Source organism: Monodon monoceros, unplaced genomic scaffold (assembly GCF_005190385.1).
Source record: "Monodon monoceros isolate NGI ecotype Baffin Bay Population unplaced genomic scaffold, NGI_Narwhal_1 Super_Scaffold_8, whole genome shotgun sequence".
Lineage (NCBI taxonomy): Eukaryota > Metazoa > Chordata > Mammalia > Artiodactyla > Monodontidae > Monodon > Monodon monoceros.
The window spans coordinates 53,374,576-53,392,895 of NW_021703785.1; the positions used below are offsets into that span (position 1 = coordinate 53,374,576).

An 18,320-nucleotide genomic window follows, 5' to 3' on the forward strand; every position below is an offset into this window, starting at 1 on the left:
AGCACATGATCAGTGGACAGCACTACAGCCAAAACCAGGCATTCACTCAATTCGCCTCACCACGCTGCACCCAAAACAATACACTTGAAGAAACAAAAACCAAGCAAAAACGGTAACTACAAAGCAGCATTTCTTCCAAAATAAATTGGCTAATATAAGTTTCACTGCATACCATCTTTCAAAAGTAATTTTTAAAACATGGGAGTATGTCCCTCAATAGAAAGAGAATCCTTGTCATTGTTGAAAATACCAAAACAAAACTGTCTAAAAGGACACAACCAAGCAAACAAAACTATAATAAGCATAAACAAAAGCTTCCGTATGAAAGAGAGTAAATGGTCTGGGTTATCCATCTCTAAAGAGAGATCGAAAACATCTGAAATGAGAAATCAGCTTTCCTTGATACCATTATTTGATTTACTGTGTTGAAAAAGGTAATAAAGATATTTCAAAGGAAAAACTCAGGGGGGGATAATATTATAGCAAAATAACTAATAAGTAGGTAACTATACAATACCTCATACAGAACAGGTAACTGTATGTCACTTATTCATCAGTAATTTCACTAAAACTACAAATCATTAATAACAATTACTTCAATCTTAGCATCTATTAGGGACTTTTAATTTTACTACTGGAAATATTCTCTCTAATTTCTATCTGTAAAGGTCTAACATTTATTTATAAGACATTATGAATTTCTTACAGAATAATCTTACCAGCCTGAAAGCTAGGAAAACATGAAACACTTGCCCTTACTTTAGAATAGGAAAAAAGCAACATGGAGCATCATATTAATTTGTTGATGGTTAAATGATACAATGGAGGCAGACAACTAAAAATACTGTCTCTTTATACTTATCCATAGCTCAATAGTTAACACCATTGGGAATGCATTCGTGTTCATGCTTCCTTAAAATAATACACAAAACATAATCTAACTTTCAACTGGTGAACCTTCAATACCATATCAAATTTCTTTGGGGTTTTCTTAAAATTTCTAACTCCTACCTTGCTGTCAGGCTATAAACTGCTACTTTCCCAATGTCACCTTACATGCCTCAGAATCCCCTTTTTTTCCCCTTCTCCTCCCCTCATCTGCTTTAAAATGATAAAGCTAGTAAAATATAAGACTTGAAAAAAAGTCTAAAAAGGACCAGAAATGCTATGCAGAAACAGTAAGGGAAAAAAAACAAAACAAAACAAAACATTGCTTTACTTTGTGACGGCAATTTCAAGCAGTTTTGGAAGCCAGAGCTGTGTCTAAAGGATTAGGTTATCCACTCTGGATAAGTGGAGTGTTACCACGTGTGGACTGCGTCCTTACCTTCTTAGCTTTCTTAATGAGGCCAGGGTCACTGGTTCAAACCATTACCTCAGATCACAACCACAAAGAAAATGTGCCTCCATTTCCACCAGTGACAGAAAAGGAATTACTGAACTTCTCATACCCCATTAAGGAAGGGAGCAACTAGACACCCAAAGTAGGGTCAGCACTTTCCTAAAACACAGCACTGATCAGGCTACTCTACAAAAACAAGAAGCGTTCTCCATTCCAAGTCCAATTAAGTCCAAACTTCGCAATCCTGCCTTTAATTAAGGCTTTTCAAAGTTAGCCTTGCCTTCTACATTCCTGTATACAGACACTATCTCTTACCAACTTAGACTATGTCCTGTGTTCTCTTCTATAAATACTCCTCGTACCTTGAACCTTTTTGGTATGTTTTCTCCACTGAAGTGACTTACTAATCCCCATGGCTATCAAACTTCTCTCAAATGTCACCTCCTCAAAAGCATGTGATCTTTACCTTCTGTCTCCCAATACTGCTTTATTAGACCTCTCATGACACACCATATTCTACCTTGCCATACTTCTCCCATTTATTGGCTTTCTATCCCAAGTCATTCCCTAAAATGTTTCAAGAAGCTTACAAAGATAGATATAAATACTCTAAGATACAATAACTTATAAATGAGTGAGAAAACTTGACACAAGGGACCAGAAATAGAAGAGTAATATAAATTGAATCTGTTACCTGTTAGCTTTTCCTTTCATGTGTATGTATACGTATATATACACATACACTTATTCTTAAATTCAACGTAGGCTCTCCTTAAGGATATAAAGAGTGCTATGCATATACACAGTCAATAAATTACATCCTTTCAAATACCCAGGAGATTCTGTAATCTAAGGACATTTTCAAAACATCCCTTTAAAAAATTACATTCCTTTGTATGTGTACCCACACATACATGTATATATTCTCGAATTTTTTTAATGGCAAGCAAAATGAAACAATGCACCAAAATATAAAAGAGTAAGTTTTGTGGCACTTTAAATGTCAGTAAAATAATCAAATTACTCACATTTATTGTCAATGATAGCATTAACGCTTTTCTCATTTAAATAAATCTCTACCATTTCCCTTTTGGTAGAGACCTAGGAGTGCTCAGGAGATAGGAAGAAATAATTCCACCTCTTTCCAATGCCTGGAAGAGACTGGCAATGGAACCTGGTTAGTATGAAAAGAAAGCAGCTGCGATCACTAAAGTAAAGAACCAATCCTAAATACTTAGTTCACCTTCACCTGGATTTCTATTCACTACTAAATATTTTTGGGACACATCTGCTTTGGATTATAGGCACAGATAAACCCTATGAAAAGATTAAATTGCCAAAAATCCTACCTGAAGGTTATAACCACTTATCCTCAGACCTTTAAAATTGCAGCTATAAATAACAGCTTTCCTGGGAAATTAGGTTATTTTTTTTCTTTTTCAACACAAGAGAAACAAAACATTGCTTCAAGGGAAGAGCAGGTAGGAAGGTGAATACAGTATTTTTATAAACTGAGAAATTTTGCTAACCAAAGCGTTCCTGTACTGAATCATTTTACAATGGAAATCACTCTCCCCCTAATTTCTTTCTTTCATTCGTTAACAAATAACAGAAAAACATAATTTCCTAAGTTCTCCTCCCTGTTCCAAGCGTACCCCCACTCCAATCCAGATTACGGATTCCTTTGATACTAATTTTCCCTGAACATCAGTTAGTTAGCAAGCGTTGAGGGCAAAATCACTTCCCAATTTAATCTTCAGTCACTTCCTTTCACCTCCTTAACTTACTCCATTAAGCCCAACTGTTGTCTTAATTATGCCTAGACGGTTCTCCTTATTTCCTCCCATTTTTATTAACCCTCTCCTGCCTCAAACTTTCTCCTTCAACTCAAGACTTTTGAAAAGTCAGTTCAAACAACACTTCTTTCCTAACCTACCAAAGGTCAATTCCATCCCATCTGTGAACTCTGAATGCAATTTCCTGTGTCATTTTGGAGGCTAGCGTTCCAGTTACAGTCTAAGAAACGTTTTGTAGCACTATGTCAGGAATTCACGTAGCCTCTCTGAACTTGTTCCTCTACCTATAAGCCAAAAGTTGAATGGGATCAAGATTTCCAGCTCAAAACTTCTGATTCTTTGATTTCATATTTCATGTTGTTTAAAAGTGTTATTTAGCTCTTCTAATTTCCCCATGTATATGTAGCATACACTGCTTGAGAACAAGAGCCATGTTAGATTACATCTGTGCCCACACCATTACTAGATAATGATTTACACCTAGTACCTACTCAATAAATATACCCATCTGATAGGCCAGTGAGCGGGAGACAGAGAACTTAATGTAATAGGTACAGTAACATATCCGAGAAGAACTGAACCTTACTCCTATCAAAACTGCTATGCAATAATGGTAACAGGATGGCAAAGTATTTGGCAATAATTATATCCCTTTCCCAGATGACTGTGGGGTACGTTTTTGCCACACATCTGCACTCACTTATTCAACAAATATTTCAGAACATACCATGAATCAGGTTATACTGCATGCAGTGGAAATACAGAGGTAAAAACAGATGGGTAACATCCTTACTCGCACGGAGCTTACATTCTGGAGTACAAGAACAAGAGGAGCGTCCCTACCCGAACTTCCAAGATCAAAACAAGAGTATCTGAGGATATAATGGGTTAAGTATCTGCAGCTCCCAGTGCCTTCCAGTGTAGGAAACAACAGTCAGAACACCTTGGTTTTGATCATACCCTACAGAGACGGCAGAGCACAGAAGTCATTAAGAGCACAAAGTCTAGACCCAGACTGACTGGAATTAAATCCCAGCTCCCACTTACTAGCTATGTGACCTTGAATAAATTACTTAATCATTCTATCCCTCAATTTCTTTACCTGCAAAATGCGGATAATAATGGTACTTACACCTCATAAGGTTGTTCTGAGAATTAAACAAGTTGATATATGTAAAGTGCTTAGAACAAGCATGTAACGAGTACCGTAATTTTCAGCTACTCCTACTACAACTATTACTACTACTATTATTACTAAATTGTTGTAGTCTGTCCATGAAAAGCTAAAAACAGCATACGACACATGGTAGGAACTCAATATTTAATTACTGACGGAATAAATGAACCCAAGACTCAGTTTCTTCCTCTGTGAAAATGGAACAAAAGCATCCTGTCCATTTTAGGACATGGGCGTCCCTGGTGGCTCAGTGGTTAAGAATCCGCCTGCCAATGCAGGGGACACGGGTTCAAGCTCTGGTCCGGGAAGATCCCACATGCCGTGGAGCAACTAAGCCCGTGTGCCACAACTACTGAGACTGTGCTCTAGAGCCCGCGAGCCACAACTACTGAACCTGCGTGCCACAACTACTGAAGCCCGCACGCCTAGAGCCCGTGCTCCGCAGCAAGAGAAGCCACCACAATGAAAAGCCCGCGCACGACAATGAAGAGTAGCCCCCGCTCGCTGCAACTAGAGAAAGCCTGCAAGCAACAACGAAGACCCAACACAGCCAAAAAAAAAAAAAAAGTCCTGAAAAAAAAAAAAAAATTTAGGACTGCTATGACTCAAGAGTATGTAATCTATTTCAGAGTTTTGTTTAACCCCCCCAATCATACAAGAGGCAGGTTTTATTACTATCACCACTAGAAATTTATCACAGCCATGTGTTAGCAAAAAATTAATGCTAGACAGTATTTCAACTGTACGTTTATATGTTCCTAACTAGTCAGTATGCTGTTTGTTTATATGTTCCTAACTAGTCAGTATGCTGTTTGTTACCATATAAATATACACTAACCCTAATAACCAAAGAAATTAGATAACTAGGTGAGCTGGGAGAGAATGAAATCTTATCAACAATGAGTAATTTTATAATCAATCCATCCATCCACAATTTACTCAAAAAAGGAATACTCAGGCATGTACACAGAGTATCAAGAGTTCCTCAACTTAAGTAGTGACCTGATATTACAAAGATAATCTGGGATGCCTGGAAAAATAAGATGCTATCTCATCTGTCTTAACCCCAAGAAGCTCAAGAGTACCCTTTACCCTATGGCTCAGTGAATGAGAAAAGGCAATACCATTCACCATGACCTAAAGTTAATTCTTTAATAAGATCAAGCCACAGTAGATCTTCTCCCCAGTCAACACAAATATGGTTTTAAGCCAAACAAGGTTTAACACTTGGTATGTCCACGAAAAGAATATGACAACATTTAAAGACTCTCAGAACTAGCCTCTGATGATCACCCCACTACAACATCAGATTCTATATTTTCCCTTCTGTTTTTAATTACCCCAACCTTAAAAATAAAGGCCTCATATCTTAATACCTTTTACTCCCATTTAATACCCATATATAATCAATTAAAATGATTGCTAATTCTCATCACTGCCAAATCTCTTCCATGGTTCTTTTCCCTTCATAGAATCCATAACTTACTAGTTTAGTAACAATTACTTGTTGTCACTACAACGACCATAAGTAAAACAGATCAGTCAAGAATTTTCAACAAGTAATTAACTCAATGCTTACTATACTAACAAAGAAAACTCCTTTAATACAAACAAGTGGCATTTCACCAGTTAAATGCTTATATTTTAAACAGCTGAAACTGCAAAGAACTTCCAAGGTAATACTTAGATATTTGAGAATCATTTATGCTAAACAGCTGAACCAGTCAAAAGGAGATAAGAATACTGACATTCTAATTTAGAAATAAGTGGAGTTTTTTGTTTGTTTTATTCAAGTTGGAGAACTTCTACTGTCATAAACATACGTAAATACAAAATAAACATACAATGCTTGTTAAAAGCAGCAACTAAAGCATTGCTTTTTTGCTCAAAATACAGCAAAAAAGTAATCAATTCTCAATCATCTCTATTAAAGGAGAAAATAGTGATAACACATGATCTATAAAGAACTTAGTTAACTTTCAAATATATCATAATAGTGTTTTTAAAAAGAAGCTGAACTTATGCCAATATTAAAAAATTTTTTCTTCAGTTACCCATTAAGCAGATTTTTACTGAGTACCTACTGTAAGGCACTGAGATATACTTTGGATATATAATAGCAAACCAAACATCTCTGTTCATGAAGCTTAAGATCATCAAACAGATAATCCCCCAAAACAAAAACTAATTATGCAATACAAACTGTACTAGCACTATAAAAGAACAAGGTGATCTTAAACAGTATTAACAAAGAACCTAAGTTTAGGTTGGTATGTCACAGAAGGCCTCTCAAAGTGACAGTGAGGCTTAAGGAGGAATGGAGGGAAGGTGACACAGCGCACGCCAAACCCTGGAGGAGAGAGCAAGAAAGGATGGCAACCCGAGGAATCGAAAGGAGGCAGCTGGGACACAGAAAGGGAGGGGGAAAGTGGCATGTGAGGCCAGAAGTGAGCAAAAGCGAAATGTAATTACCTTACAAGAAATGGGAAGGCTTCAGGGGTTTGGGGGCAAGTGAGAGACCTGAACAGCCTTCCGTTTTAAGAACATCACTCTGACTACAAGACATAAAATCAGAGAAAGGCAAGAGTGTATGCAGGAAGTTGGTGAGGAAGCTACTGCAGGGCTTTAAGAGCTGACTATGTTACCTTAGACTAGAGTAGTGGCAACACAGATGGGGAAAGAAAAGATAAATTCAAGATATATTTAGAATGTAATGGTCAGAATGCAGAGGGTGGGGGAAAGGAAGCTATCAAGAACGACTCAGGTTTCTTAAGTGAAGAACTAGAGTAAGAAATATTTATTAAAATGAGCACGACTAAAAGAGAAATTTGAGAGGGTAGGTAATGAAGAGGTTAAGTTTATGATCTGTTGAGACTCAGAGGCTGTGAGAATATAAGCAGAGACAACAGGAAGGCAGAGGACCGTAGCAGTCTAGAGCTAAGAAGAGAAGTGTGGGCTACGATATGCATTCAGGAGTTGAGAGCATACAGACCATGGAACAGCAGATTACCTAGGGAAAAGGGAAAAGGCAGTAGGTGGGAAGAGGACTCAAATCCAAACAAACTCCAATGTTGAGAGTCTGACAGAGGAGCTGAACTGAAGGAGAATGAAAAGGAGTGGCCAGAAAGGTGGGAAGAAACTAAGCAGGATATCACTGAAAGCAAAAGAGAGTGGGTGTTTCAAGGAAGAAAAACAAAGATCAACTAGACCTATTGAGACTGAAAGGTCAAGTAAGATTTTCAGGTCAAGCTGACTAGTAAGGAAGAAGTGAAGGGTTGGGGAGAGTGGGACATTTGAATATATGTGACACTAGGAAAAAAGTCAACCTGGAATCCAAAACATTATAGATCATTCTTTTCAAATAATGTAAACATCCTTTATCATTTTTTTCCCTCATGTAATTTATTTTAATAAGCCATTAAAGCATATTCTTACCATGATATTAAAACCTAACGACACGGTGACACAGCAAAAACCAACCAGGGTTCTGATATTGTCGCACCAGAACAGGGCATGCTCTGCAGTTTCATATTTTTAAATTGAACTTTCTAAGTAAGAAATAAAATCTACATGTTTTGCAATTCTGAAGTCAACGTTACAAAGACAGAATTTAAATTATTAGAAAATTAAAATGGTTTTCCTCAAGAGATAATTTTCATACAACTTCCCCAAAAAATGTTAAAATTAATTCATTTAACATGTCTGTCTACTGTATTCCAGGTACACCACTCTTACGACTTTACCGCACTTTTTTCTCACCAAGGGCTCATACGTAAATGTTGGTATGTTCTATGACAATCCCATTATTTGTACTAATACACAAGTCAATAAAGCCTGCCCTTCTTCGGGTTTTCAGCCACTCTGTTATTACTTATGGGCATCACCCTTACCTCTCTGTTGGCTTTATGAGTAGTAGAAACATCGCCAGATTTTGAATTGGAAAAATGGCTTTTAATCCTACTGTTTACTGTTATGTATACAACTTTACTGTTATGTATATAACCTGACACAGCTTACTTGGCTTCTCTAATAAACTAAATAAGCTTCAGTCTATTCACCAGTAAATTAGAAAAAAACTTAATTCACAAGGTTGTTGAGTGGTTAAATGTGACAACAAATATTAACTGAATCTAATCCTAACATTCTTAATCACTTCTGTGAATTGAACTACCAAGTTATATGCCATTATTATTTCTGCTGAATATAAGCCAAGCAATTCCACTCAAAATTTACGTACTAGTTATAGATCAAATCTTGGAGCATGAATTGTTAAAATGAATATCATTCTTTACATTTAACAGCGCAATATTCTACAACTGAAATAGATGTGTAATGTTAAATGCACATCTATTTTACACTCCTTTCCTAAAAACCCCACTGAAATGACAGAAAAGGAATTTCTTAAGATATAAAGCCATAAACCCACAAAAACTGAGAGAACGGGTAGAAAAGACAATAGCAACAAAAATTTGGAAGCTGGAAAGCAGATGGTTGAGTGACAAATGACTTATTTAGCAAACACTAGGAAATCAAATCTTTAGCAAACAGTGGGGAAAGCCAAGAACAAACCCAATTTAAACTGTAAAATCCCCAAAAGACTCAGGAATTGGCAGTTACCACATATATCTGAAGTGGGATGTGGGAGAGAGAGAGTGCTTAAAATAAGGAAGATTGTTTAAAAGTCTGTTTAAGAAGCAACCAGCCCTACAAATCCCAAAGGCCCCTCCCCAGCCCCAACAAAAAACTGAAAATATATTGTCTGGTGAATATAAAACACAAGATCCCAGGACTGAGGAAATGAGGCACAAAAGTATGCAGGAGAACATACTGAAAACAAGCTGACTGAGTGAAGAGACATATACAGGGATGCTCCGCCAGGTGACCATAAAGCAAAGCTAACGAGACTCTCAGAATTTTGAATCAGCATTTTACACCCCTACTCTCACACACAACCACCATCTAAGGAAAGGCTACAGCACAAAAGATAAAGACCGAACAAATAAAAACTAAGAAAGCTAAAACTGGAGGACACAGATCACACAGGGATCAGACAGCTAAGAGAAAGTACTATTGTTACTAGAACAGGACAGATATTATTTAAAAGGACCAAAGACAAAAGCTCTTGGAAATCAAATACATGATAATACATGGAAACTCAATAGAAGTAAAGCAAAAAGAAAAAGAGATGGCAAATAGGAAAGAAAATATGAGAAAATTAGAAGACTGGTCAAGAAGGTCCATTATCCCAATAAAAGGAGTTTGAGAAAGAAAAAAGAAATTGGAAAGAAATAATCAACAACCTCATTCAAGAAAAAGTCTCAGAATTAAAAGATGTTTCCAGACTGAAAGGGGACACCAGTACTCAGCACCCTGAATGAAACGAAACCCACATAAGAACCCATCATCATAAAATTTCAGAACACTAAAAACAGATACAATTTTAAAAGCTTTCAGAGATTTAAAAGAAAGAGAGAAGGAATGGAAAGAGAGAATAAACAAGAGTATAGGGGAAAAAAAGAAAAAACAAAACACATACACACAGGTCACATGTAATATATACAAGGAATCTGAATGGCTTCAAACTTCTCAAAAGCAAAGTGGAAGCTAGAAAGCCATGGAGCAAAATTATAAAATAATACAAATTCCAATCCAGTATTCTTTACCTAACCGAAGAATCAAACAAGTAACAGGGTAAGCTAAAGCCATTTTAAAACACCAAGTGAGCCAAGAATGAATAATGCCATGAGTCACTGGAAAATGGAGAGCCAACCACAGAAGACAGTGAAAGGAATCCCACAGATATTAATAGTTGCATACCAAGTCTAAAAGGCAATCAGTCCAGAATGAAGCTCAGAGAAATATGAGAGAGACTTCCTCAGGAAGATAAAATTGATAACAGTACCTGATATGTCTGAACATCTCAAGGGACATTTGATGAAATGATAAATCAGTGATTACTACAGAGAAAATTAAGGGGGGGCCAGGTGGGTGGAGACAATGAATTCCAGCCAAATCACCCTATGGTAAAGCTAACAGTCAGCAAGTCACATTGAGAACTTATCAGCTCTTTAGTCTCCTACACTTAAGTACAAGCAGAGGACCAAGAATTGCCAGACATCTGAAGAAAGGCTCTATCATAAAAGGTTAAGCCCAAAACATACAAAAATGGGGAGAAAGGCAACTTGGGGGAAACAGATGATGACAGATAAAACCTTGGGGTGGGGGAACCCACTAACATTTCTAAATGCTAAATAGTATACAGAAATATATATATAAGTGTACCACACATACTAGATGGCTGGGGTGGGAGGAGGGAGGCAAGTGCAGGACATTAGGCACGATAGGAAAAGTAATCATATTTTACAAGAACACTGAATAATCAATAGTGATGCAATCATAACTATTAAGAGGAGGAGGGACCAGGAGGAAGGAGGACGAACTGAGTAGGTCATGACAAAGTTAATCTTCATTTTCTACCCACAAAGTTAATAAAGCCAAAAACAAAAGCAAGGATGGACTTCCCTGGTGGCGCAGTGGCTAAGAATCCACCTGCCAATGCGGGGGACACGGGTTTGAGCCCTGGTCCAGAAAGATCCCACATGCCGCGGAGCAACTAAGCCCGTGTGCCACAACTACTGAGCCCGCGCGCCTAGAGCCCGGCTCCGCAACAAGAGAAGCCACGGCGATGAGAAGCCCGAGCACCGCGACTAAGGAAAGCCCGCGCACAGCAACAAAGACCCCATGCAGCCAAAAATAAAGAAAGAAGCAAATGTATTAAAAAAAAAAAAAAAAAGTAAGGAGTATTTTATTTAACACACACACAAATATAGGGCATATGAGTTAGAAACAGTTCTAAGGGCTTTGCAAATGCACTGAACTCTTATAACAACCCTATGAGGTAGGTACTATTTTCCTCACTTTTTAAAATGAGCAAACTGAGGCACAGCGAGGTTAAGCAGCTAGTAAACAATAGAGGATGGATCAGACCTAAGCAGTCTAATTCCAGGGTCCATGCTCCTAACCACCTGGCTATGTTGCACATCTAGTAGCAACACAAGCAGTTAGAGACTAGGAGGTAAATGTCACAGTCATCATCTAAAAGAGGTGAAAGTGACTGCTTCTGGGAAATGAAGCAGGCAGGAAGCTTCTGTTTGTTTTGATAACCATGTAAACTATTTGGCTCTTTAAACTGTGCAGGTACAACCTAAATAAAAATTAAAACTTATAATTTAGTATTTTACAGTTAAAGTATTTTATCTGATGCTACCATCCTAAGAAGTGGGCAAAATGAGTATTATTCCTACTTGATAAGAAAACTCATTCCTCTTTAGTAAATATGAGGGCCAACTCTATAACAGGCACTGCATTTAAAAGATAGATATCAATTCACCTCAAGGTATGAAAAGGCAAAAGAGGTAGAAAAAGCAAGTATTTTCATTCATTTCTTTTCACTTTGTTGCATTTAACTATATGATCCTACAACCTGAACAGTTGTGCTTAAGGTGAGAGACAATACAAATTTTAAATCATGATAGAAAAAGCAGAGAAAGGTCTGCTCATTAATCGGTTCAAAAAAGATTTAGCTCTTGCCCTTGAGGAACTCACAGTCTTGTGGGGAAAACGGGTAAACGTAATTCAGACTGAATGTGTGCAGTACCTTGACTAGAGGAACACTAAAAAGGGCTAAGGAAACAACATTCCCTGGGTGAAGAGACTGCTTCAGAGGGAACATGTGAGCTGAGCCTTGAAGGAGGAATAGAAGTTTGACCAATTAATTTCACAGAAGAGGCTGTACTAACAATCACAAAACACTATACATCGGTGTGAAATACCTGTATCTTCCCTGTGTTGTAAAAATGAGTTCACATTAAAGGTTAACGTGAGACATTAAGAACTTTTTAATGAGAATGATTTTTAAAAATCTAGATACATAATCTTAATGCCTGATCCATGTTTCTAATCTTCATAGTCTCTACCAGTAGCCAACTGAAAGCATGTTCCACATGTGTTAGAAATATTTTAAAATTTAAAGTGTGAGAATATTATTTCAAAAGATGACTAAAGAACAACGAATCTTCATTTGTCCTACCATCCAAAAGTTTTATTGTTAACGTGTTTTCTAAGTCGTAATACTGAAATTACAATGTACTCTTTTCTCCTATGGGAGACTAATAGGTGACCGAGCCCAGAAGACACAAGTGACACAGAAACGAACATGGGAAGAAAAAGTAAAAAACGCTTTAAAAAAATAAATAGAAACTCATCATCACTTTTTTCTCTTGCAGATATTCTCAAATTCCCTTCCAAGAACCAATTTAAATGAAACATTTCTTTTTCCAAACTACAGTGGTAAAAGAAATAATCTGCAAGAAAGCACAGAGAAAATAATATACAAATTTACCCTATCTGACCTTTACAGGTATTTTAGGGGTCACTTTGATTTCTCAGAATTTAAAGGACACCTCTGAAAAAAATTTTCTGGTCTTGACGACTTGACTTTGATGTTAACAAAGGCTCAAATATGTAGCTCATTCAAAACAGGTACAGTCAACTCAAGTTACTTTATACCAATATTTAATCATATGTCTCAGTATCTGTTTTTGTCCCTTTAATTTCAAACCTTCCTACATAATTTGCCCCTCATTAATGTTCCTCTCAGTTACTATATGGAAAAATTAATTTTGTAGTAATATCTTAAACGGGGACTCTATCTCTACAGTTAAAAACCAAGCTGTAAAGTCTCCTGACTTTAATCATCTGGAACAGCATGTTGTGGAAAGCTCTATCATGCCCCACCACCAGGAGGAAAACAAAAAAGGAGGGAGTCATGCCAGGAGACCACAAACAGTAATTGGCAAAAATCATGGCAGGTTTGAATTCAAAATATGTGGTTTTCATTTGTGTATCTGACCCATCTTTTATTTCTCTAAATTTAGCAACCACATAATGTACCCGTGGGCTTTACTCAGATCACACCCTTTAAATTTAGAACTTATTAATATTTGGGGTAAATAATTCTTTAAAATTACAGATAAGTATTAGCACGATTTGATACATTTAAAGGTTTAACAATAACTATAACAGGACTCTTAAGGAAACCACCTCCTAGAAGAGGTCTATCTTTTAATGTACAGTTTTGTACACATGATACTGAATACATTTGGCTAGGTAACGAGATTTTAATTATATGACTTAGAAAAGTAATAAAAATCTTGAAAGACAAGACTTTAAATTATTTCAATTAATCATGCCTTTACCTTATATCTTTTAAGTAACTAAAAAAAAAAACAAAAACAAAAAACATGAAAATCTCACTGAAACATTAGGCCTTTGTTTTTCTAAAACTGCAATTCTTTTGAAATATGCTCAATATTTCCAAAGGGAAAACCACAGATATACATTTTGAATGTAAATGTTCCAACTGGTTTGATAAAAGTTCAATCTCAAAAATCTCCAACCAATACTAAAATAAGTATCTTTCAAGCTTATTCAGAGTTCCACAGTGAAAATGAATAGCCTTTGTCATAACTCCTATATTATTTTGATCAAGGTTAGTCAGACTGGCAAATTTGTGAAAAGAACATTCCTTTAAAAATCAACTTAGTTTAAAGCCATGTAGCAGCATGAGAGATTTCACAACTTTTCTAGCTAGCCAGCTTCAAAGACACAATTGGATTCAATAAACATGATTATCACATTATTTCCAATCCAATTAAGAAAACGCTTGTTTAATAATGTACTTTAGGCTTTATGTATTTTTTTGGTAAGAGAAGAGGAGAACAGGTGGAGTAGACTGTAGGAGCGCAAAGTCGGTTTCATGTCTCTATAAATTCAACCCTCCAAGACTTTGTTTCTTTACCCTTTAAAATGGCTACCACCTTGATCTACTATGCAAAAGGAAAAATGCACAGCATACTACTATCAACGATAAATCTGGTTATTTTTAAGAGTGTATGGCCTCCTACCCCACGAAACACTTTTTAAGATTCCCATTCCTTTACTGTTCCAATGAAACGACCATTAGATAAGTACACAAAAGTTGGTCAATTAGTTTGAGGGCAACCTGTATAACCCAGCTTAGGTCATCTTTCCTGTAGTATCTGATGAGGAAAAGCAGCTAACGTTATCTTTCACAGACTAAGAGCAAACACAGTAGAACTTTAAAGGGTTGTCCTGTCCAGTAAAGGAGAAACAAATGTGGGAACCACAACCTCCCCTCCCGTCCCCAAGAGATGATCATAATGATTTCAGGAACTCAAAAGAACAGATTAACTATTAGATGGGTCAGCAAAAACTAGTAACTCTAAAAACCATTTTATAAATAACAAAACCACTTGGTGCTCCCAAACCTATTCTTAATGCTCAGAAACTATCCTGTCGAATAGTGTTTACACAATACTTACACCACTTCCTGACCAACTAGTTTGAGACCGCTCCATAACACTCTTGCTCTAGAAAACTTACCGGAAAAATGCAGTTTCACATACAAAAAGGAAGAAATATACAATGCTTTAGACTGATCTCGTGCATATACATAGCTACTAAATAGATTAACTCTGCATCTGCTGAGTGTCTGCAGAAACATGGCATGACCTTACCTCTCATCCTCGCCATCCACCAGGGGTGTCGTCAGCGGTAGCACCTTCAACGGGAAAAGAGAAGCAGAGGCTCCTAGGCTGCTGCTACTCCCATCGCAAACTGCCGACATGCCCCCACTGTCACCACTGATAGTCTGAGGTAAGCCAACTAAGGAGGGTTCCGCTGGGCGCCTGGCATCTTCAATTTGGCTTCCAATTGCCTGAGCTAATGATCGTGCAGAGAACTGAGTAGAACTTGGTATCTGCTGCGCCAAAGGCAAATTTATATTAGGTGCTGCCATCAAGGGAGGCTGACTAACACTTTGAACCAAATTACCATTTTGAGTGGCAGGGGCTTGTGCTATATTCTGTGATGGAACCAAGTTTGTTGGGACAGAAGGCATTCCAGAAGGCCCAGCTGAACTAACCTGATTCGTAACAGAAATACTGCTAGCAGAAGGCAAAGGACTAACTGCAGGCAACTGCTGCGAAACAACTCCTGGAGCTACTGACTCTACTCCTTGCGGCTGGGGAGGCACAGTTAACAAGGTACTCTGGGGTGCAATGACCAACTGTTGAGGAAGGCTTGAAGCACTAGCTTGAACTCCCTGATGAAGAATCGCAGCCTGAGCGGGTGGAACTACCTGTGAAGACGGAGGAGCACCTTGCGGGATAACTGAAGGTGTGACTTGGGTAGAGGGCTGCTGCGCTGCCGTAGGTAGGTTTGTCTGTTGACCAATATTTGCAATTTGACTGCCAGGAGGTACAGCAGATACTGCCGTCTGCGCCTGGCCAGCGGGTTGGCCAGCTGCCCCTGCGGGCTGCGCCTGGACTGCGGCGGGCTGCACTGGCAGCTGGATGCCCTGTGGCTGAGCCACAGGAATCCCCGAGGTTCCTGCTCCCACCCCCGCAGAGGTGGGCTGTCCAGAGGACACTGCCGTTTGCAGAATCGGCTGCTGCTGAACATACTCGGAAGTAGCATTCGGAGTCACTGACGGGCCATGGCTTGGGGCCACCGGCGGCTGCTGTCCATAGTGTAACTGCTGGGGTGATGTGCCTGGCAGGGGTGCTTGCGCCGGAGGGGCCGCCTGAGAATACGGCAGTTGGGGCTGAGCCAGGCTGGAAACGGAAGGCTGCTGACCTAGAGCTGAAGTTACACCCACCACACTCACAGGTGATGGCTGGATACCAGCTGCAGCACTGAGAGCGGCTTGCAGAGGTACTGGTTGAAGACCCTGCTTCTGCTGATAGCTCAGTTCTTGAGACTGCAACTGCACTTGCGAGATCTGTGACTGAGAAATACTCTGTGGCATACTAACTGCTGAAATGCCCGCCGGAGCAGCGCTACTGAAGTCCATCTGCGGGAGGGCAACACCTGGAAGAGCGGGCGGCTGCTGCACCACGGCAGCTGGGGCCCCCATCTCTCCGCTTCCCACACTCTCCGTGTAGTGGCTCAGCGTGCTGACACTGCTGCTCACTGAGCTCCCGCTTGTGCTCTCCCTCTCAGAAGTCACTTCTGTCGGGTTTTGTTTTACGCTTTCCACTGCTTTATTTATCACCACCCCTTCGGCGGCGGGGGCAGCGTTTTCTTTCTCATAGAACTCGGTGCAAGTCCATCTACCTTTCTTGAAGGGCTCAGAACTCGAATCTAACTTCACAACTCTGAACCTGGACGTGTTAACTGTTGGCTGTTGCTGCTGACTTGAAACTGATCCTACAGTCATCCCTGCAGCTGCACTGGCAGTGCTGTTAATGAGAGCGGAGGACGAAATCGTACCGTTGCCCAGGCCGCTCAAGACAGTCACGTTAACACCGCTGCTCACTCCAGGCCCAACGCTCACACCGGCAGCACTGGGAATGTTGCTCGCACTTAAATTAGCATTAGCAAGCATGCTGCTGGTCACATTAGGATTAAAACCACCCACAGCCGTAATGTTAACATTATTCATCGTATTAGTGCCTGTAACAGAATTTATACCTATACTGCCGCTTGTACTCGGAGCACGGATACTAGTCATTACAGATGCAGGTGAGCCACTCGATGATACGGCAGAAGTTGGTGCAACTGGCATAACGGTGTCAGAGCTTCCAGTTGTAGACAGTTTTCTGGACACCGGGCTTGCAGGCGGCCCTCCCGGAATGGGTGTACTGGCCACACCGGCATGGGATGGATGGTGGTGCCCGTGATGGAGGTGGTGCCCATGATGAACGTGAGGGTGGTGATGGAGGGAGTGGGGATGAGCATTCCCATTGATTACAACATTCTGTTGTGGAAGGTGAGGCAAATGAGGCTGAGGAAGGGGGGGCTGGTTGGGAGAGACTGCCCCAGGTGTCTCGGCTTCCTGGAAGTTATTGAGAGTTTCTTCTGAGGAGCTGCGTTCAGGCTCCCCTAAGTCGGTAGCCCTGGAAAGTGACACATCAAGGATCTCGGAAGACGACAGATCTTCTGTGTGAGATTCATCCAGATCATCGTAGCTTTCGGTGTCCTCTGCGATGCTGTTGTTAGAGCTGATGCTAGCGGAGATCTGAGCCGGGGTCACGCTCGTTATCTGGAAGCCACTTTTCTTTTTCATTTGAGTTCCGCCTGGCGCAAGAGGCTGTGCCTGCAGCTGAGCCTGCGAAAGGAGGTTCAGGCTTTGTGGAGGCGGAGGCTGTGGTCCCGACAGAGAAGATGCTGCAGGAGGTGGCGGCTGGAGCAGCGACGGAGGCGGAAAATCCTCGGAAGATGGGGCACTACTACCAACGCCGGTACCTGCTGCATTGAGAGCAGAGGCGCTGCCACCACCACTGCCCCTTCGAGGGAACACTGCCGGGTGCGCCATCTTCCTAGCACTAATGTCTGCAGCGGCCGAGGCCGCGGCCGCGGCGGCGGTGGACTCGGGCGGCTGGTGCATTGTGCTGGGTACCGGGGGGCGGAGGAGGCGAGTGCAATTTCCTTCGGCACCGTAATCTTTGTATTCAAGACGCCGAGGAGGAAAACGGGACCTGACGCTCCGCCCGGCGCGATTCCTCCTCCTCCTCCTTCTCAGCCGAAGGCGCTGGCCGCTTCTGCCTTCGAGGGCGAGCTTCGGGAAGGGAGGATGAACGAGGGTGAACAGAACAGCCGGGGACCCGAAGGGGGGACCCCTTCAGTCCTTCGCCATTCACTTTTCCCTCTAGCCTCACACCCCCCTTTATATTCCGCTTCACGTGGGGTGCGGGGCAGGAGGGAGGGGAAGACCAGGGGAGGGGGGAGGCTAGGGGAGGGGGTGGGAAAGCCGAGAAATGCCCACCTTCTCCGGACAACTCCGAAGCCACCTCCCCCCCTCCTCCCGCCGCGGCGGCGGCGGCCGCTGCAAAACCCTCCCGGTCGCTCTGCACGAAGGCGGCGGCGCCGAGCGAGTGTCGCCTTCCCCTCGCCACCCCCAGCCCCGCCGCCGCCGGCGAAC

At 40.6% G+C, this 18,320-nt stretch overlaps 1 protein-coding gene across 3 annotated transcripts in view; it reads right to left on the bottom strand.

The window, feature by feature from the left end:
* The window catches only part of TSC22D1 (TSC22 domain family member 1), a 135,712-nt gene extending 117,667 nt beyond the window's left edge, over positions 1-18,045 (bottom strand). For all 3 annotated transcript variants that reach the window (XR_003791737.1, XM_029210219.1, XM_029210220.1), the window contains exon 1: positions 14,914-18,045. Coding sequence is in view for 2 of the 3 variants with exons in the window: in XM_029210219.1 (XP_029066052.1) it covers positions 14,914-17,786 (2,873 nt within the window). In the remaining variant the exon portion in view is untranslated. The remainder of the gene's footprint in view (positions 1-14,913) is intronic.
* Positions 18,046-18,320: the final 275 nt, after the last annotated feature.